The sequence below is a fragment of the Vicugna pacos genome, chromosome 5 (genome assembly GCF_048564905.1).
Source record: "Vicugna pacos chromosome 5, VicPac4, whole genome shotgun sequence".
Classification (NCBI taxonomy): Eukaryota; Metazoa; Chordata; class Mammalia; order Artiodactyla; family Camelidae; genus Vicugna; species Vicugna pacos.
Window position 1 is genome coordinate 48,918,373 of NC_132991.1, and position 22,513 is coordinate 48,940,885.

At 31.4% G+C, this 22,513-nt stretch overlaps 1 protein-coding gene across 2 annotated transcripts in view; it reads left to right on the top strand.

Moving 5' to 3' along the window:
- Positions 1-22,513, top strand: part of AGPS (alkylglycerone phosphate synthase) — a 114,998-nt gene that overhangs the window by 69,171 nt on the left and 23,314 nt on the right. For both annotated transcript variants that reach the window (XM_006210205.3, XM_072961209.1), the window contains exons 12-17: positions 3,263-3,314; positions 7,812-7,888; positions 9,671-9,783; positions 15,260-15,329; positions 16,150-16,211; positions 19,895-19,984. In XM_006210205.3, the coding sequence (XP_006210267.2) occupies positions 3,263-3,314; positions 7,812-7,888; positions 9,671-9,783; positions 15,260-15,329; positions 16,150-16,211; positions 19,895-19,984 (464 nt within the window). The remainder of the gene's footprint in view (positions 1-3,262; positions 3,315-7,811; positions 7,889-9,670; positions 9,784-15,259; positions 15,330-16,149; positions 16,212-19,894; positions 19,985-22,513) is intronic.

Sequence of the window (22,513 nt, forward strand, 5' to 3'; positions counted from 1 at the left end):
TTATTTTGGTCTTTTGATTATAAGAACTCATATTTAATTAGATATTATGACCATTAATTTAAAATTCTAGGAAACTTTTCCTCCTTTCTGTTTTTAGAATGCTGCAAAGTGATTTGCAAATTATCACTTGCCATAGACTCATAAAGCAATCTAGATGCTATGTTTTAATTTGAGTGCTTTGCGTATGAGAATTTACTTGTGACAATAACTGAAAAACTCAATTCACTGACCTTTTAAAAAATGTGGCACTATTAAACCTTGAGACTTAATAAAGCTGGTGGTTTGATTTTGGTAATTTTTAAAAAGCCAGTGTTGAAAATGAATCTAATATTTATTATCTAGATACAAAAAACTTTATTTAGCTTTTTATTCTTTTTTGACACTATTAGTCTATAACCGTCCACTCTGCCTCAATGTAAATAGGAATAATGGATGATGTCTGACTAGTTTATGTGACTCAGCTGTCAAGTTAAAATCATGTTCAATATAATTGAATGTCAGTGCCCTGGAGTAAGTTTCTTACTTATTTTTCCAATTTTTTCATTTGAAAATTTTAAGCACACAGAAATTTTGAAAGAATAGTACAGTGATCATCTTTATATCCACCTTGTATGTGCAACAGTTGATAACTTTTTGCTCTGTTTGTTTTGTATATTTGTGTATATGTTTTCTAGACCATACATACATAAATACTTCAGCATTCATCTTTTGAAAGTGAAGGTGTTCTTTATAGCTTCAATACCATTAGCATGCCTAAGAAAATCAGCAATAAGTTTTTCCCCCTATATTTCTTTTTTATTAATTTTATACAATTTGTAAAGATTATTTTTTATTTACAGTTATTATAAAATATTGACTATATTCCTTGTGTTGTAAGTATATCCTTGAGCTTATCTTATACCCAGAAGTTTGTACCTCCCACTTCTCCACCCCTGTATATACCTCCTCCACTGCTTGAAACCACAGGTTTGTTCTCTATACTTGTGAGTCCAGCAGTAATTTCTTAATGCCATCTAGTATTCATTCTATAATCAGTTATACCATTTGTCCCCAAAATGTATTTTGTGAGTAGTCTTTTCAAACTAAGATTTTGTCGATGACTACATATCATATTTTAGTTGTTTCAGAGATTAAATTCCAGTAAAAATATACTATAAATGTAATATACTTTTTTCCGATTTTCTGATATATGTGTTCCTATGCAGGTTGTTTTCATTAATAACACCTGCTATAGATACAAGTGCAGTAGAATCTGGGTGGCAGTAAGAGATGGAATTTACAAGTTGTTGGTAGGAATTTTAAAGGATTGTTTTCCTAATAATGACAGAATGGCTCTGAATTCTTTCTCATATTTTACTGGTGTACTTAAGCCAAAACATATACATATGTATGTTATATGATATTCTATTTATTTTATAAAGGAAAGAAACTTGGCCTAATCAGGCTTCGTATGTTTTACTAGAAGTTGATGTGTCTGTTTTAATAAAAACGTTTCAGGAAAATTGATTTTCTTTTAGTATTAGAAAACTGGTAATGTTTTTAGAAGCATTAACACAACTACAAAGATACCATTATACCAGATTTGAAAGTATTCAGATTGTAGACTTTTAATTTTATTTTATAAATATTATACTTTAATAATACTGCAAAACATAAATAAGAAAGTTTGCATATAATTTTTGTTTCAAATATGAGTTTAAAGCCTTGTGTGTAAGTATGTGTGTGTGTTTTGTGATTTTTTTTGGAGGCTGTGTGGTGTATTTGACATATCGTTCATCTAGCAGTCAGGATATCTTGGTCCAAGTTCTGTCTTTACTGTTTTGCAGTCATCTGACCTCAGGCAAGTCTTTTAACCTCTCTGGTTCTTGTGTCCTCATCTGTAAAATGGGGATAAGACAAGTTCTGCTACCCAGACAGGATTGTTTCTTACATTAAATAAAGACATATGAAAACAGCTTGTATACAGTAGGATTCTATAAGATAAAAGACAATAGGTTATTGTTATGCTAAGTACATAAAATTGCCTAATACTGTTTCTTTAGATTTGGCAGTGATTAAAAATATATTTCTCACCTTTAGTATCAAAGATGGGTGAATAAATTATACAGTGTTCAAAAGAAGACTTTAGTCCTTTTCTGGGTAAAATAAAATGTGTATTATGAGTGGTTTTATAACAGTAAGTATTTGTTCAATTAAAAACACTTAATAGCAAAAATGTTATAACCCACAGTTAAGGTATTGCTAAGTTTTGTTCTTTTGAGTGATTCTCATAAATATCAACATTGTATTGATACAAATTTTATTGATAATGCTATTACTCAGAAGATAAATGTTTTAAAAGTTTATGACATTAGTCTAAATTTTGTGGTCTGAAAGCAACCTCTTGGTGGAAGTTTAGTCATGTTAAAAATTTGCGTAGAATATAAAAATCTTACTTAGGGTGAAGCTCACTTTAATTCTGTGGAAAAACTGTAGCTAACTTAAACCTTGCTAGCATTTGTATGGTAATGTTTTAGTATCATAAAATTAATATGAATGTCTTCTTTCCTCAGTTTTCTTTCCTTATAGCTTTTAGCGTGTCCCTACATAAATATAACACTGGTGCAGTTTTAGATGTTTTAGATACATAATATTATGCTTCAAGTTTTTTTGCTGTTTTCATACAAGTAACCTTGAAATGTCTTAGAATTCTGGATATTGTCTGATAGTTTTTGTCTTTAAAATAGATTATGAAAAGGAATAAAAGAACAATTCCTTGAGTTATCTGTGAAGACATCACAGATAAATTTTTAAAGTGCTTTGGTCAACAAAAATGCTACCATCATCATCCTCATTTTAAAAGAATATAAGAGTTCAGTGACACATTACAGTTCATCAGTGGCACACTGCACGAGGCGTTGATTTTAGTCTATAAAATGTCTACTTTGTTCTAAAATAATCCATTTTGAGGCCTCTTATTTCCTGTAGGTATTCCATAGGTCTTTGCTAGGCATTAAGCAATCTTGTTGCAGATAGAGATTTTGGCAATATGTGTATGTATGTATTATGTACCTAGATTTCTCCTCTCCAAATATTTTATAGAAGCCTTTGATGTTTCATTTGTTGTCATAAAATTATATGAAAAGTTAAGATTTTTTTCTTGTATATATCCTTAGTAACTAAGCTCTTAATCTCAATACAGAAAGATGACAATCATATTCTACTTGTCTACCTTATTTACCATATTAAATTTGTATCACATTATTTTTTCTTTTTAAAACAGAGATGTGCTCCCGCATCTATTCGCCTCATGGACAACCAGCAATTTCAGTTTGGTAAGGAGTGGTAATTTTTAAATCTGCTCATTAAGTGACAAATATTTATGAAACATCAGTTATGTGCCAGGAAGAGTACTGAGTACAGAGCTAGAAAGATAAACGTCGTAGTGTCTGTCCTTCAGGAAGCTCTCAGTCTAATGAGGATAGACGATTACATAAATGAATGGGTGCAGGATGTTGGAGGTGCCCTTAAAGAAGACTGCTCTGGATACCCGGGGTGCAAATAAAGGAGTGGTTGTTGCTGCTTGATTCTGCTTAAGGTTGTGATGGAGAATGGGGAAAGGCTTATTGAAGGAGTCATGCTTAAACTGAATCTTAAAAGGTGAATTGCAGTTTGCCTGAGATGGTCTCTACTTTCCTACCAAATTTCTGTTCACTTAACATCGAAGTATGTGAAACTGTAAAACCTCAATGGCATGTTTGAACTTCACATAGCTCTGTGTGGCTCAAATAGAGGATAGGGTGAGAGTGGTTACAAGAGATAAAGCTGAATGGGGGGGCTAGAGCTTTGCAGGATAGATTTGGATTTTATCTAATCATCAGAGGGATATCTTTGGAGAGAGAATACAGTAAATCAGCTTTATATCTTAGAAAGCTCATTCTGCTAGCATTATGCAAGCTGGATTAGAATGGTCCAAGCATGAAGGAGGAGTTTAAACTGGTCAAAGGGCAAGTACTGGGGGCCTTGATCAAGGCAGCAGCAATGGAGAGAGAAAGGGATAGATTTTTTCAAAGAGTGGTTTACCAACTGGATGTGGAAGGTTAAATAAAGGGAAAAGTTTAGGGCAACTCCTGATGTCTGATTTGACTGATTGGGTTAAGTGAATAACAATCTAGAAGAAGTGATGATTTGGAGGAAAACACATTACAGTGGGTTATATTTAAGGTGCCCAGGGAATATTCATGTGGGGAATTCAGTAACAGGTAACCAGGGTTTCTTCTTCTTCCTATTTTGCTTAAAGTACTAATTTATCATCATATCATTCCTAGTTTTATTGCCTCTGAATTTTTCCATATGATGAAATTTAGTTTGGGATTTAAATTTATAAAGTTTAAGTACCCTCAAAATAGTCCCTGAATGATTGCTCAGTGATAAATACTAAAGGCTAAGATAGGCAGGCTTTTGTTTGGTTTAAGAGTAGCTTAGATTTAATTTAGGGAAGAATGATTATTATAATTACATTAGAAATTGAACTAAGGAACTCAGATTAATAACATATCAAGAATTCCTTTTAAGATTGAATTCTTTTAAGTCACAGCTTATATTTCTTCAAGGAGATTACTTTCAAAATACTATACTACTGATAAAAGTAAGATAAATATGTCCTATAAATAATGAAATAGTTAAATCAAATGAAAATCAAGCCTCCTATGTGTTTTGGCCCAGAGATCTAGGTCTCAAGAGAGCCATGTATCTGATTAATAAGACTGTGTTAATCTGTTTATATGCAATTATTAGTAGTAAACTGTGTTAGACAGATACCTTTTTAAAATCAATTATGATATGGTCAGATCTTATTTATAACTGGGATCCGAAACAATTTAAAATGAAGGTTTAAAGAAAAGATTCTTCTGGCTATCTCTCTGTTTCACATTCTTATTACTACACAGAGGAACATGATATAAGGTTGGTTCTGCCCTCTCTGGTCTCCTCTCCTGCCCTTTACTTGACCACCAAAGTGATCCTTTGGAATTACAGATCTGATCATGCTTCTTAGCTGTCTATAACCTTTTTGATTTCTCAGTACCCATTAAAGCCTTCTTATCTATATATCCTGACATGGTTTCATGATAAATCAACTAGAGATTTAAGTTTTTAGCACAGCAAGTGATGTCTGGGACCTCGTGCCAGCTGTATGGCTGATGGGTCATTTTTGTACTACATTGGTGATTAACAAAGCATAAGCCTTACTATTAATTGTTTCTTTAAGAAATTAATTTTATTTATTTATTTTTAATTTTTTAAGCAACTTTATTTATTTTTCAGGTTTTTGTTGTTATTGTTGTTGTTATTGGGGAAGGTAATTCGGTTTATTTATTTTTAGAGACAGTACTGGGGATTGAACCCAGGACCTTGTGCATGCTAGGCATGCACTCTACCACTTGAGCTATACTGTCCCTCCCATTGTTAATATTTTTATTACCACCTCTTCCCTGGACACATCCCTTAATATATTATATTGAAATGATAAGTTTTCAGCATATTGGAATTATGTATATAATTGAGTACATTGTAATGATCTACGTATTTTACCTGTGAACTAATGTTTGTCAAATTTAGGAGATGTTTTGTATTAATTTTTATGTGTCCTGCACCTGTTACATAACAAGCACTTACATTTTGATTGACTAATCATCAAATTAGCAAAAGAGGATAAACAAATCTTGAATAACATATAGAGTAACACTAAGCACATTATCAGCAGCACACAACCATTCCTCATGGTAGTGTTCCCAGTTTATAAACAGCTCAGAGGCTAAATATTTTGACCAGAGTCCACAAGTCATATCTGGTAGAGTTGGGGTTGAACCCAAATCTGTCTGACTCCAAAGCCCAAGACTTTTAACAGTGCTTTGAAGCACTTCTGTAAAATACAAAAATTTATTGAATCATTATTTAATTAACACTGTAACAACACAAAATTCACTAGTAAAACTGTCCAGCTAGTAAATTTAGAAACTAGTTCCTTTGTTTACTATATATAATAAAACACAATATTTGGAATATATTTAGAATGTAATCAATTTAATAGGTAACATTAACTTAAGAATAAGTAAAAGGTAATAATATCCTCTTAGTTAATATTAATGCTTGACCCACTTTAAAGTTAGTATCACTTTTACAGTAATTATGTTGCAAAGCTATCAGATCAACTCAGTGTTAGGATATATGTTATGTGACTAACTCACACTGGTGTTAATAGAAGTTATGCATATAAATTTTAATGTGATAAGATGAACATATACCCTTAAGAATTATTCTACATCAGAGTAGTAACATTTGGAATCCTCATAAATTGTGTAAAGTATGTGGATGTAAGTAAAGTAATTTGTATGAGGAAGTAAATTGAATGAGGAACAGATACACACACTCGCATTTATGTTTATGTATTTGTTTCTAATTGAAGTTAAAGTAGGATGAATTCCATTTGGGACAGGAATTGAATGTTTTGGTGATATGTTATTTTTAACTTTACATATGCTAGAAATGGTATCTTTTAAAAGCACAAGTTATACTAAAGAACATCTCTGACGGGTTACAATAAAAGAAAAAGAAATCCCCAAACAAACCTCTTGTGATCCAGGATCTCAAAAAGATTACTAGGTTGGTTGATGGCTATCTAATCTGCCCATATTTTTTTTGTTTTTTTGCTTTGTTCAGTTATAGTATGGATATCCAACTCTTCACTTCTGGTTAAGACTTGTATTACTTGGTCTTTTATGTAATACAATTTATTATTATAATCTGTAAGAATGTAGTAAGTATTACAGATTCAGATTCTCATTTTAAAAAAATAAATGAATGGGAAAAAAAGACTGCAAGTTACAGTTTTTTCCCCCCAAAATCAACCTCTCCCTCTTTCTTCTTCCCTCAAAAAACTTGTTTGCTGTTTGCACCTATTTTAAAGAAGGTACCTACACTCTAAAAACAAAATCCCCAAACTTTAAAGCTTTTTACAAAAATAAAATTTTTATTTGGAGATAATTTTAGATTTACTCGATGCTTTAAAATTCTTTATACAAACTCTATGTAAATTGCATGCCAAATTTTTCTAGACTGGGCTTATAGCACTAAGGCCAGATGCATGACTCTTAAATTTAACAGTCATGAGAGTTAAGAAGTTGCTACTCTGAAAACAATGAGAAAACAATAAAAGACTTTCACTCAATTAAGCTCAATCCTTAGGCAAAGATGTTAATTTAACAGACTCTGAGACACCATTTGCGGTTTTTTTTGGCAATTTTAACTCTCTGGGTGTGATTAAGGAAGCAATTACTAGTTTTATGCCAAGAATTCTAGATGAATTAAGAATTAATTAAGAAACAACCTTAAACTTGGCATTGACTCCATACTTGATTATAGTTCTGAATGGTTTCTGCATAATTAAGAAAATGGAAGTAGAATTAGCCACCATTAGTTGTTCCTAATGAAATAAAAATTAATGAAATGATTTTATATGTATAAACTATACCACTGAAAGATAACCTAAACTATGTGTAGTATTACTTACATATAGTAATTTGAGTTTAGGGAAAAAAAAACCCAAAAGGAGTTTTATAAACCAAAAGTTGTTTGTGACTTTTGAAAGATAAAGATAAAAAATGTAGATCTTAATGCCAGTGTGTTATAGATATAATATAAGGAGATTTTAAAAACTAAAGTCATGAAAATGTTCATTTTCTTTAGGATAGTAAGTTAAAGAAGCCTCTTTTTCTTCTGAAAAATATAGAATTTGCTATTAATTTAAAATATAAACATTATTTTCTTCTTAGGTCATGCTCTTAAACCTCAGGTTTCCTCTATTTTTACATCATTTTTGGATGGATTAAAAAAGTTTTATATTACAAAGGTAAGAATTTTTTTTTAATGCTTAAGGTACTAATTTTGTTTTCTACCTTTTCCTCCCAACACAGACCTGTCATGTTTTTCCATGTTGCTGTATACTTTTCATAATTGTTATTTTTCATGTTGGAATAAATACTTAATCAAGTAAATCAATTATGCACTCAATTTCAGAAAATTTAAAATCTTTCCCAGATTTAAAGTTCTTAAAAATAACAGTACATTAAATAGTTTTGTGCATATAACATTTTTATAGTTTGAATTTTTTTTTCATAGTAGTATCTGGAAATGGAATAAAAGTGAGTTTTTTTTAACTTTTAACTGGTGGTAATGCATGTGTGCCATTTTTTGGTTGCATCACATGTGGGATTTTTGCCATGTTTTAAATTTACTGAATCCAGGGGGGAAAATAGTACTTTATTTTAGTTGATATTTCTTGAAACTCCAGTGAGACTGACCATTTCCTTGTATTTCCTAGATAAAATCTTTGTGTGAATTAGTTGAATGGGGTTATTTTCTAGGGGGAGCAGCTCCATGGGGTCTTTTTGTTTGTTTTCTTTTGGGAGGGGTGTTTGGTGTTTTGCTGTGTGCCTTTTGAATAATGAAATTATTAGATGCCTTTGTCATAAGTGTTGTAAATAATTTTTCCAGTCAGGTGACTCCTTTTTAATAAGGGTTCTTTCTTTTATTTCAGCGTAGAAGTTTCTAATTTTTATATCTTCCCTGTAATTATTTAATTACTTTTAAGCTTAGAAAAGCCTGCCTTCCTCCAGAACAATGATTAGGACGAATTTCTTCTCTCTCTCACCTTTTGTTAAATAGGAATTAAAAATTTTTAATCTTTATTACTGTTTGAATTTATTTCAATTTTACGATGTGAGATAAAGAAATAAATTAACCTTCATCTCTTGCTCCCCCTATTGCTAACTAGTTGTGATAGCACCGTTAACTAGCTTATCCCTACTTTTATTACACTGATTTTCCATGTCTAAGACATCTTCTTATATACTTATCTAAGAAAAAGACTCCTTTTTAATGTACTGGATTCTTTTTAATGAGTTTTTGTTCTTGAAAAATTAAATGGATTTAATTGCTATAGATCTAGTTCTCCCTCATGTTTATAAGATTTTTTCTTGTTATCACCGTCATCTATCTGAGAAAAATTTTTAGAAACTCTTCATCATTTTAGGAAGTTCATCAAGTTTTTTTATTAGAATTGGAATAAATTAATACATTAATTTGGATAAGAATTGACTGATTTATAATATTTATGCATTTGGAAACATTTCTCTCATCTTTTTTCAGGCATGTTTTCCTAATAAAGTTATATATTTCCTTTTAAGATTATTCTAGGTATTTTAATTTTATACATAAGGTCTCCTTTGAAATTATTACTTAACAAGTTATTGGTGGTATATAAGAATGCTGTTGGTTTTTATTCCCCTACCCCCACACCTGTTACTTTATTATATTCTGTCATTTTGGTAGTTTTATTTGATTCTTTGGTACAGTTATAATTCTTACAAGTGTATTTGTTGTATTTCGATACCAATTATGTCATTACAGTTGACACCATGGAATACTTTGAAGTGAAGTGATTTTCCATAGTACTGTTCTATTGTAGTGACCTAAATAGGTGCATTAAGCATTCTTTTTGATTGAGATGTAATGTTCCAGAGCTCAGATTTTAGAGTTGATGTGTTTGAGATCAGATCAGAAGAAAAAAGAGCAAAATGTATTTTGATTTACTGTTTTGTAGGATAAAACTTACCTGTAATTTTTTTTGTAGTTTAAAGGATTTGATCCAAATCAGCTAAGTGTTGCTACATTGCTGTTTGAGGGGGACCGTGAGAAGGTGCTTCAGCATGAAAAACAAGTGTATGACATTGCTGCAAAATTTGGGTATGGCTTTAAGTTCATAATGTCAAGAGAAAGTTAAGCTGAAATTGTGATACTTCCAAGTGGTTGTTAATGTACACTTTATAGTGTTTAATTTGTGGTAATATATAATAGTCAACTTAAAATGTTGTGTTGGTTTGCTCCTACAATTTGTAGGAAGCTAGATTGGTATGTTGTTCTTACTTGTCTAATCATATATGTAATATACTGAATCTTTTATTGTATTTTTCATTAATGCTGATTTTATAATATTTGCTGTTTGTTGTGCTAAGTGAAATAGGAAAAAATTCATAGTCATGTTGTTATTTAGTGGTAGTAGTATATGTATAAAACATGCTATAAGTATGTTCTTTAAAGGATATTGTGTTTAACCAAAAGTATTTGATAAATTATCTATACTCCACCTCCTGTCACTTACTGTTTTGTGCTGGTATAAAGAAACAGAAAACATTTCACATCTATAGCCAACTGAATAATGATTGGGTGGTTTCTGTCTGTCTGCTTGATGGATTGTAAGATTGATTGATGAGAACTATAGTGAAAATAACATTTATCAGGACTAAATTTTTTCCTTTCCTTTTTAAGTGCATAAACTAATAGTTTTCTGGATAAGTCCCCCCCCCCCCCCCGCGGAGCTTAAAATATATCATATACATTATCCTTAATCTGTGTTATTTGTAAATATTTACTTTTATTTCTTTTTTCCTTTTTTTTTTTTGCTGTCCTTCATGAGAACAAATGAACACCTAGTTTGGAGCCATGTGTCTTAGAATGCTCTACTTGTGTATTTTTCTCTTATGTAATGTTCAGCACTTTGTATTTAGGATTTTCTCAGCTTAGGTTTAAAGTGCAGTATTCTTAGAAAAAGGTCTAATCTTGGGCTTAATTTTTACTTTACTTTTATACTGTTTTTGAACATTGCAAAATAATCTCTTAGTTTTATTTTTACCCTATTCTGAAATTGGCAAGTGGAATTTCAATTTCTTTAGTAAAAGATGAAATTCATTAATTTTTCAATTTTTCTTCTCCATAGTACCTTTTTTGAATTGTTGATGTTTTAACTAAATTAGTTAAGAATAAATGTGGTATAAAAATTCATTTAATGACCAGATGGCTTGGATTTCAGGTTATCTCTGAATGTTTTTAAATATGTACATGTACCTACCTGTCTTTTAGTTTCCAAGTTATGTGGAGTACATGTACAATTTGATTTTAAAACTCTTAAAAAATCCACAATATTAGTGAGAAACAATTAAGGAGATTTAAATTAAAACCTTTTATATCTAAATTAAATATTTTGTATCTATCTAGCCTTAAATATTAGAGACTGAAACTTTAAAAAAATTTCTTTATATATTTAAATATTTATCTGGGATTTCAAAATTTTCCAGAGTAATTTATATAGAAGTGGATGCTATAATATTTGAATCGCTATATGTAAAGTTAAATTTGCTTAGTTTCACCTTACTACCCCTCACCTCAGCCTCCAACACACACACACAAATTGCGCATTGTAGGATCCATAATTATAATTCCAATTCAGAGAACCCAACAAATCACTACTATTTAGTAGCGTGCCACATTTCCTGTTAGACTGGTGTGGAATGATGACAAAATGTCTTTTGTCTTAACACACACATAATTTCTATAGGGCATGACCTATCTATTTTGGGGCATCACCATTGATGACTGTTATATACTAGAGGCTTGATTAAATGTTTATTGAAAGGATTAATGAAATTGAATACTTGTTTTTCCCTGATATCTTTTATTCTACTTTATGCCTAATTACTATGCCACCCTTAAAACAATATATTTTAATCTTTAGGTATTTAATCAGAACCATTTTACCAGTTTTATTTAATTTAAGGCACCAACTATTATGAAATGGCTTTTTGTATAATTCCAGTTTTGTTTTTCTCAAATAACACCAGACATTTACAACTTAAAAGAAAGAGTGGATCTTTCTTAAGATGAATCCTGATCTCTTTAGATACTAGTAGTGAGGTTCCAGAACTATTGATTTAATTTCAGCCATTTGCGTATACTAAACAAAACTTACATCAAATTCATCCATTAAAATATGTTATAATAAATGAGGTATCTATTTAAAGCAAGGGTAAAGCATTAAAAATTTAGACCCTGATTGGAGTGTCTTTTTTTTTTTTTGCTATTATTATTTGCTACTTCTTAGTTATGTTATAATTAGTTTCTTAATATTCTTTCATCTCCCTTCACTTAGGTGCAGAAATCTGTGTTGAACAACCCCAGGCTATAATTAGGCAGATGACTTAGGGCTCTTGATTTTTTTTGATACTTGAAAGTATCTTCAAGTGTTTCTCTAGCAGAAGTCCTGGTTTTCTCCCATTTCTCTCTGGGCACTGGCTCTTTGTTCTAATCACAGAAAGATTCAAGGATATTTTCCTTATTTAAAATGCTACCCTGCCAATCCTCACTCCTCAGTCATTTCTCCTTCTCCATAACTAGATGGAGGACAGCACTAAGTTTCTTTCTAATGAAGTTTTCGTAAGTTAGTTTAGCTTATGTATTTTATTCCAAATTAGGGCATTGTTAATCTATTATTTTCTGTTCTTTTGTTTTATTTTCTGTTTCCACCACCTCATTAGCTTTAAATTGATTGTTTTTAATGAAGTGCTCCCAACAGTTGACAGCATTTTTGTGTGTTATCTTAACCATTTTTCCTTTTTGCCTTCCACCCCACCCAAACGCTGTTAAATACCTTTGAACACATATGAACATAATAGCCAAATGTTAAAAATAATACTTTGGTTGTTTATCTATGTTTGCCAGTAATGTGCTTCAACTTCTCTAAGAGCTAAGGAGAGTGAATGTTACCTGTCACCAATCATGACAGATGTGTTGACATTTACCATAGAACTCAACATAATATGTTATTGTTAATTTTAAAGGGTTATATTTTAAGTGTTATTTTTAAAGTGCTTAAGTTGTTTAATATAATTCAGCATGAGAATGATTAGGTTCACCAGACGGCTCTTCTATATAAAAAGATAGTCTCTCATTCTTCTTTTAGTAGTCTTCCCAGCCCTTCCTCATGAAACAGTTTTAAATTTGTTTAAGAGCCTTGTTCGTTGATATTTGAAATTTGTAGTGGGAGTCAGGAAGTAAGGGATTGATGTTGCTACTGTAACATACAGGCAGTTGAATCTAAGTATAGTTTGTTTTTTTTTTGACTAGCTGCAAAAATGACAAGTTAGAAGCATTTAATTCCTCAGCCCTACTATTGTTTACACATTGTGTCTTAAAGTAATTCTGGCTAGAAGATAGATAGTTCCAAAAGCTTAAAAAAAGAGAGAGAGAGAAGTTCCAAAAGCAAAATTTGCAGGGAAACTTGTGGTTCAAAAAAGCAAACCCAGAATAACTTTTTTTCTTTTGGGGATTTATGAATTTAGAATGGACATTCAGTTTCCTCCTAAAGCAAGAGTCACGCTAGATTCCAAAGTAGATTCCAAAGTATCTTTTTTCTTCCTCCTGCCAGATATTAGAAGAGCGTCTATAGAAAAGTGGCTTGACCTGGGACTGCAAAGTTGGACTTTTCTTATCCTGGTGTATCAGGATATTGTATCTTTTATCAGTAGGCCTGATATGAGAGAGACAGGCCTACTAAATGTTCATACCTGTTACTTCTCACCCGGTACATGCTTAGAATGCACCTTCTCAGATTTCCAACAGTGGTCTCTTGCACCCTTTCCTAGTCTGCACACCCCTTTGCTTTCGTTCTACCAGTAGGCCCAGGATGAACTGTGTCTATTTTCTAGATCAGTAGAGTTTTTTTCTCTCTTGGACTCGGTGTCTGATTCTGTTTCATATTTACCTGAGATATGGGTTCATCTGTTTTCCTCCAAGCACTTACCATATCGGTTTTCTGACTAGTTTCCTTTTTGTATTGGAACTTTGTTTGACTCCCTACTTCAACCTCACATCCATACACATCTAACTCAGAATTGTCTTCTGTTTCTTCTTTTCAATCTTAGCTCCTTGACCTAAGTTATTACCTTCGATCATTAAAATTGTAGTAACGAACAATCCCCTTTATTTCACTGCACCCTGTCCCCATGTAGTTATAGACTAGAGCTGCTCCTGTCAAGTCTTTGCCACTCCTTCTGGATGTCACTAATTCATGTATATCCGACTATAATACTGAGTGAGGAAATCTGATTTTGTCTGTATTTCCTAGCTTAAAATTGTCTCACAGTATTTGTGCAGAACAAGGATACATCTACATTGTATTATTTACTTACTATCAAATTCAAGCAAAACATCAGGAGAAGAAAGGATTTAACTACAAGGTGTTAATTGAATTCATAAGAGAAATGAGAAGAGGCTCAAAGCACAGAGGTTCAAAACCTGAGTCTTAAGCAACACCACAGTTAAGAGCTCAGCATCCTGAGTCCAAGAAGGTGCAGTTAGGGTATTAAGAAGAGAGACATGAAAGTTAATCATCAATTATGACCCAGGAAAGCCAGAAGAAAAGATATTTTTCTTTTTCTTTGATTTATTGAGGGATTTTTAGTGGGTGCTTCGAGGGTTTGGGGTAAGTTTTAATTAGTTGACTAAGACTACTTAAAATTTAATTTCTGCCTGATGATGGAAAAAAACAAAATTAAAACCTCTCTACTGAAGGTAGTAGAAAGCAATAATAACTCATTGTCTTTTAAAATAAGAGTAACTTTCACAAAGCAGAGAACTTGGACTGAATTATACGTTATATGAGACTAATTCTAACTAGATCATCAAATACAGTTTCTACGGATAAAACTACTTTCCAGTTGAAATGGATGTGTTCAGAGTAAGACCTTACCTGTTGGTCTTGTGCTTATCTATATGTTGTTTCATTAGTGTTAATATTTCTGTGTATGTTTTGTCTGTCATTTAAAATCATAAGTCCCATAAAATAAACATCATGTCTTAATATTCCGAATACTATGTGCTCATATATTCAAGAAACTTCTTGGTATTTGAAAGATCCTAGTCAATCACTGCAAATTTTTATATATGAATAAGACTATAGTAATACATGAATTTATGAATAAGAATGTAATGAGTAAAATAAGAGTATTTTAAGTATCTTATTATGTTTGTGCAGATTATTTTAGCTTATTTAGCTTGTTTCTCATGGCTAATTCTCTGTTATTTATATGGGTAGAAGTAGTTGAGTTCATATCAGCCACTTTTACTAGTTTCGTGGATATAAAAGTTTAAAATTAATTACCAAACTGAATATTGAAAATGTTTTCAGATTTTTGTCACCCAGGCTTAGTCTCTTGACAGCTCTTTGATATGTTTATGATAAATGAGATTAGAATAAAAATGAGATGCAAGGTAATATATGTTAATCTGTTAAGCACTTATCCTGAGGTATATTGTATCAGTTTGGTTAGTTTTATATATTTTTAACAGTTCATTTGAAATATGTTGACAGTTTGTTCTTTAATTACAGTGGGTTGGCAGCTGGAGAAGATAATGGACAGAGAGGTTATTTGCTGACCTATGTCATTGCATATATTCGAGTAAGTTCTCTCTTATTTCTCTTGTCAATTTATGTTGCAGACAATACTTTTTCTTACTGTGAGTGAATAAAATTATTTTCTTTTCTTAAATTTTAACCTACTGTAATTTAGCACATCATTTACATGAATCCAGGGTTGTTCTACCTTATTAAATTTTCTTTCGTATCTTTGCACTTCTGTGGTGACTTGTGAATTGCTCTTTTGATATTAAAACAGAATTGTACTCTGAGTAAAAAATGTAGTATTATAATTTACTTGTTATGTAAGCATTCTATCTTGTAAGCTATAAAATATATTTTCCTACCAGAGGTTTCCTACCAGATGTTCTGTCTATTTAATCACTACAAAGAGAGGCACTGTATTTTCTAATTTGCTTTTATAGAAAAGTTGATTTTAAGTAGATATCTTCTTCTTTCTCTAGTCCCCCCACTCCCTGACTTCCCTACCTCCCTGCTCCTTTGATCCTGTTGATCACTCTTTCGTATTGCTCAATTTACTATTTAGGCCACTAAAAATCTGTTCTGCTCGTCTTCTCTGCATGTACATAGACAGTTCCTGAATAGAGACTGCATTCACTAGAGAAATATTTGAGTTTCTACCGTGTGTCAGGCACTCTGCTGGGTGCCAAGGGCACAGAGGGAGACAAGACAAAGTTCTGTCGCCCTGAAGGTTGTGTCTCATGCTTGGGGCCACTTTCCCTTGCTATTAAGAGATAGGTAGTAAGCAGCCCAGGAGGTTAAATTAGAAACATGAAATACTACTACTATGGATTCTTCAGTTCCTGTTATAATTTCTTGATGTTGTGTATATATCTTAACAGGACTTGGGTTTGGAATACTATATATTAGGAGAATCTTTCGAGACTTCAGCTCCTTGGGACAGGTAAATGAAATAAAATGCCTAATGTTATTAAAATATGCTATACAGGTTGCTGAAGTAATTTGTCTTTGTGTGTGAGTATGTAAACTTTAAAAATTTTGTAAGGAAACACTGAAACAAGGTAATCACTTTTATTTGAATTAGTATCTTCATCAGAATGTATATTTACAAGCCATTTTTTTGGTTTTAGACAAAATTGTCCATAGAAGGAAGTTACTATTGAAGTTTACATTTTAAAGTATTTTATTGAACACTTAATGCCACTATGTGGTTTTACTTAACTTTGATTTAAAATTAAGTGATTAATATGCTTAAATGTTCTCTAAAATGTCTCCCCAAATTATAACCTTCTTTTGTAATATATCATTTAGCTTTTGATGTTCATATGTGTACTGTTAAGCAAGATCTTAACTTTAAGTGATTTCTGAAAGAAATCCAGTTTAAGAAATTGTGTATAATTTCTGTTTTTTAATTATGCATACATATATATATGTGTGTATATATATATACACACACACAAATGTTGGTTAGGGAATTAATAATAAAAACTGATTAGAAAATGTAAAGTGGCTTTATTAAAAATAGCCTTGTGAATTAACTCATTCAGTAATAAATTCTCGAGATTGGGAGTACGTTTTTATTCTAGTATACCTTACATTTTACTTTTTGTAAATAAAATTTACTATTTAAAATCTACAGTTACATATATAGGATATAACAAATCCCCCTGAATACACCTCTTAGATATTACCTATCTTAACGTTGTTTTTTGTTGTACCCTAACCTGTTATTTTACCTCCCCCAAAAAACTTTTTACTTTTTTCTGCATTGTCTTCATCAACTGTGGGTTATGACTTCGTACACTTATGCTCATATTCCATGCATTGTAAGATAATAATCAAATTTATAGTATCAGTCTGTTAATCATAGCATTCAGTTTTTGGTGCTGAATTTTAATAAGGGGAATAAATCTTGTAAATAAAAAGAATTATTAACTCTTTGACAACTGACAATTTTGAACAGCAGATACAGTTTGGGGGTTGTTCATAGTTGTCTCAAAGACCATTTTATTTCAGTCTTTAATTCCTTTCCTTACTGGGGAAAGTGGGTTAGTGTAGTGTTAGTTCTTCAGTATTACGAATTTCCGTCATCAGTTATTACTAACTGATGATTGCCATTTTGTCTTTTTATTCTTCCAACTGTGGAAGCTAATCATGCACTGGTCTTTTCATTTTTCTTTATCCTTTCCTTGTATATTCTTACATATTTTTTGACTCACTGACTATATATTTTTATATAGGATTACATACTTGGTTTGTTTTCATTAAAAGCAACATTTCAGCTGAAGTTTTAATAAATAAAATTAAGGGAAAACAGCTATATTCTTCACATAAAATTTACATGTTACCATTTAGCAGCTTGCTTTTTCTTTCAAACCTTTACCTGGGTAGAGAGCATGTTTAGCAGCAATCCATGGGATCAGGGTCTTCAACCCTCATACATTATTAAGTTGCTTGGGGCTTTCATGCATAACTCTCATAAGGGATTATTGAGCCTACTGGTTTTTATGTAATCCTCAGTGGTCCTAGCACAATGACTACACCTGTTAAGTGTTCAGTGAATATTCTGCATAGAGTCCTATGAGTGAACTCTGGAATAGTGTAAGAATGTGGCTTATAAAAATAGCCAAGAGATCTGAGTTGGAGATTTAAAGATTTTGGAGACACCATGTTGGGACTTGTGATTAAAACCAAAGGAAGAGGGAGGGTATAGCTCAGTGGTAGAGTATATGCCTAGCATGCACAAGGTACGGGGTTCAATCCCTAGTATCTCCATTAAAAATAAGTGAAATAAATAAATAAACCTAATTACCACCCCCACAAAAAATACCAAAGGAACATATACAATAACTTACAGTAATAGGGATGAAATAAAAAAAGAGGGCCTAAGAAAGAAGTACACAGAACCCCAATGTTTAAGGTATACATTTAAGTCTTGCCAAGGAGACTAAGGAATAATATCTAGAAGAAGATTTGGAGGAAAACCAGTGATGTTAGAGAAGCCGAGGGAAATTTTTTTCAAGGAGGAAATGGTCAATAGTGTTAAATTTGCTAATAGGTCAGGTAAGAATTTAGAAGTATACGCAGTTATGTTTATTTCCTATATAGCAATTGGTCCAAATGGACTGTATTGACTTTTGCACAAGTCCTGTGAGAAAATACTTTCAGAGATCCCTCCCTGCAAATCATTTTTAGAAAGTACTTTATTGAGGGTTAAAACTATTCAGTCCTATTCTTTGTTCCATTTCTTCCTGATGATGATGATGATGATGATGATGATTATATATTGTTCTTATTAATGTAGCACTTGAATTCCATGTTCTAGAGTCACGATAAAGAACTTGTTACTTTTATAAATTTGTAATGTTTATTAACCCTTGCAGATATTAAAGCTTAGTAGATTTTATTTATATTTAAAGCATTTGTTTTATGTTAGATTTTCAAAATAAAGACATTAAATTTCAATAATCTAAATGCTTTATGAGAGATTTTTAAAAAACATGTATCCTTACCATTGCATAAGTGAGGCATAGATAGCATTGATAAATTGTATCTGCTTGTAACTCTCACAGAATTAAAGCAGAATTTAACTTGAGTGCTGTTTTGTAAAATCAGAATTTATAAAACTTTCAGATGTTGTATTTATAAAAGTAAAATTTGGCATGCTAATAAAACATTAAAACCATTTTCATATTTATATTTTAATCATATATTCTTTGTTTTTATTGGAAATATGGATAACTTTAATGTGTTTAATAAAGCACAATCCATTTAAATGTTACTGTTTTTATCAAATTGGCCCAGCCTTTAAATTTCTTTAGTATCTTTTCCATTCTTATGATTCTAAACAGGCCAAGGTTTAAAACACAAAATCAATGTCAATATGTAACCAGAATATTTATTGGAGAATAAAATGGCTTATATATATACCTTAAGAGTTTTATTTCCCAGTTGAAACAAAATATATAGTTATAACAATATGTTACAGCTAACCCTAAAAAATAGGTTAATATTGCTAAATATTATCAATCCTCCCTCCTCTTTAAGAACTACGCTTCACTTATCTGTTTCATTAATTTTTAATATTAAACTGTCTAGCATGACTTTATACATAGTTCATGACCGGTAAGTCTTTGTTGAGCTGGATTTTAGCTTAGTGCTTGGAAATAGGCTGTTGAACATTTGGTATGACTATAAACTATGACTATTAACTAAATTATTTTTAAATTAAAGAAAACTTCTTAGATGTGGATATAGATTCCTATAACCCAGAATTGAATTTTCATTAACTTTTTTTTTGAGCTTTCATTTAAGTTTTTAAAATCTTGAAATTAGATTTGTTTTGAAACTGGATTTTTCTTAGTATGGGAAACTACCTTCAGGAGACTCTAGTATGTTCCTCTGATTTCTATCTTTCCTATGACAAAAAGGGAAAGGACTTTGCTCCCTTGGAGTTATGAATGGAAGGCTCAGTTTGAATGATCAAGGCTCTTACTCATTCGTGAATGAATGAGTATGACAGTTTTAGTTAAGAGAATTTCTGACTTGAAGTACGCCAGTAAACCGGGATTATTATAATTTTTATAACATATGAAAACCTAATATTGATTCAATTATGTTTTCTAGGGTTGTAGATCTCTGCAGAAATGTAAAAGAAAGGATAACAAGGGAATGCAAAGAAAAGGGTGTTCAATTTGCTCCTCTTTCTACATGCAGGTGAGTTTTTTTAAATTGTTCTTATACTACTTATGGGTTAATAAAACCTATTTTTTAATTAATGGAGAAATGTAATTTGCGAGCTGAGAGAAAGCTTCAGTCTGTTCCACCATGAAACTTTACTAAGCTTTATTTGCCACCTTGTTAGGACTGTGCCACTGGGATTTTACAGTGGTCCTGAGCTGATTAGGAGACCACCCTTCCATGAGTGAGCCTTCTAACCCTTTCTGGACAACATGACAGTCAGAAGTCAAATGTCTGAGCTCCTGGAATAGGAGAAGGACTCCTTAATTCACTGGAACTATCAATTATATATATAATCAAGAAACTATAAATTATATACACAGTCAATATAACTCTATCATCAGTAGAGAAAAAGCATTTTAACCATTTTGTCAGTTGTTGATTAAATGAATTGGTGTGGAATACAAGAATGAGTGGAGCAGAAGATCCAAATGAAGATCAACTGGTTGCTTCCCAATGGATCTTTCTGCTACAATAGAAATGTTCTGTATCTGCCCTGTCCAATGTGGCGTCTTAAAGTTACTTTTAAGTTCTTATATGCCAAGAAAAGAATTTGTGTTTATTTAGATTATCAACCTAAATTGATACTTAGTTCTTCTTTTGACAGTCTGGTCTGTCAGGCCTCTTCTTATAAAACTGAAAACAAATCAGGCTTAGTAATCCAAGTCATTTGTGAAACAGTAAAATTTGGAACATTTGAAATAATAGAATCTATTCTTGTGTAGTTGAGGATTTTTTATTCTTTTGTTTTATCAAGTGGCATCTCAACAGATGGTATCTTCTCTTCCTCTTTCTGCCCTACCTCCCTATTCAGTATCTCTCAAGACTTCTCCCCTTCCATTATGAAAATATCATTGTGATAAACCACTACTTACTGAAAGTGATTGGGAAGTAAAATATTCTGCCTTAAGACACCTTCTGTAATAACACTTAAGTCTTGGTTCTTTAGAAGGTACTCATAAGGCCTAAAGATCTTCACTATGTATTGTATTGTATGTAGATAGAATTCGTATACATATTCTGAATTGACCATATGTCATTTATTTGGTAGCTATTTTTTTAGGAAGGATTTTCTGATAAAAGCTTATATGCTTAGTTTCTATGATCATCTTATAAAACCAAAGTTAGAATGTGCAAAGTCTAGTAAATTGAATGATTTTGCTAAATAGGAGTTTTAAATATAGTTTTTATAGCACATATTTGATTAAACTGGTGCTTAACTAGAGTTTGATTTTAGTTTAACTTAATTTGAGCTGATTAACAGTGGCTAAGGAGGTTATTCTGTGTTGAATGTGTGAGATGTATTTTTTAAACATGTTTTTAAAAAAGCTTTTCTGAAATTAAATGAAAATAGTTGTAGATAACATTGAAGTCAAAGATCTCAAGGAAAAGAATTTAGTTGTAGGGTGCATTTACTGAGTTTATTTGTTTCATTTCTGTCTTTTAAAAGGTATTTTGTATACTGGAATAGAAATTCTAACCCTAAATTTTCTGAAGAAATTTTATGGGAGGGACGTCCTAGCCAGTGACTCTAACACAAGTAAAGTACTTCAAAAAGTATACAGCACAAAAGTTTTTTAGAAATTAAATAATAATACAGTAACTTTAGCAGCCACGCTGGCTCTTGTCCAGCTGATCTTGGGAGACATTAGTGTTTTAAGTCTAAAATGACAGACTTGATCTATTAAAAGGTATTTGATCTGAGTCACTTTCTGAAGGAGACCCAAATTGAGGTTTGGCAAAAAATGTTTTTATTATTTCTACTTTGTCTTTGAGATACTGATCAATCAAGCTTTGTTGTAATTTTAGAAGCCTACTTATCTACTGAAAACGGTGTAATAGAGATCTTGGATTTGTTGGAAGGTGTCAATGTTCTATTAATATTTAGTTTTATTTTCTATGTATTGATATTAATGATTTTCATATGAGTGATGTGTATTTTACTAATTGCTATAAAGTCATTTCATTCATGTATCCTTTAAATTTATTTAAATTTTGTTATTCGTAGTGATAGTGCCCTCATAGTTAAAATGGTTCTCCAATTTTTCTTAAACTTTGTAAATCTGGTACTTAAAATGTAAACATTCAAGGGATCTTTTTTATGGGTGTGAATTAACACTAGAAGAAGAACACAGCTGGCAAATTGACAGTAGCATTGTTAAACAGTTCATTTCTTCCATTCTGTGGCACCTAACATTTGGCCTAAAAGGCCATTAAAATTTTAGATTAGATTCTATTTGTATTGTGTAGTAAAAAGAGTATTTCCTCTGTATTTGCTCCTTCTGTTAAATTTTTTGTGGGAACCTCTGTAAATTGCATTCAGATATTTGATTATGATTACCTTAGCTCCCTTTTAAATGCTTCACCTAACTGCATTTGGAAAGCCTACATGTATATCATGGATGATTTATTAATCTAATATGATTTATTTATCTAATATTCTTGATATCTTTTGTAAATACACATACAACATGCACACATATGGGACCCAGAGTATAAAATCTT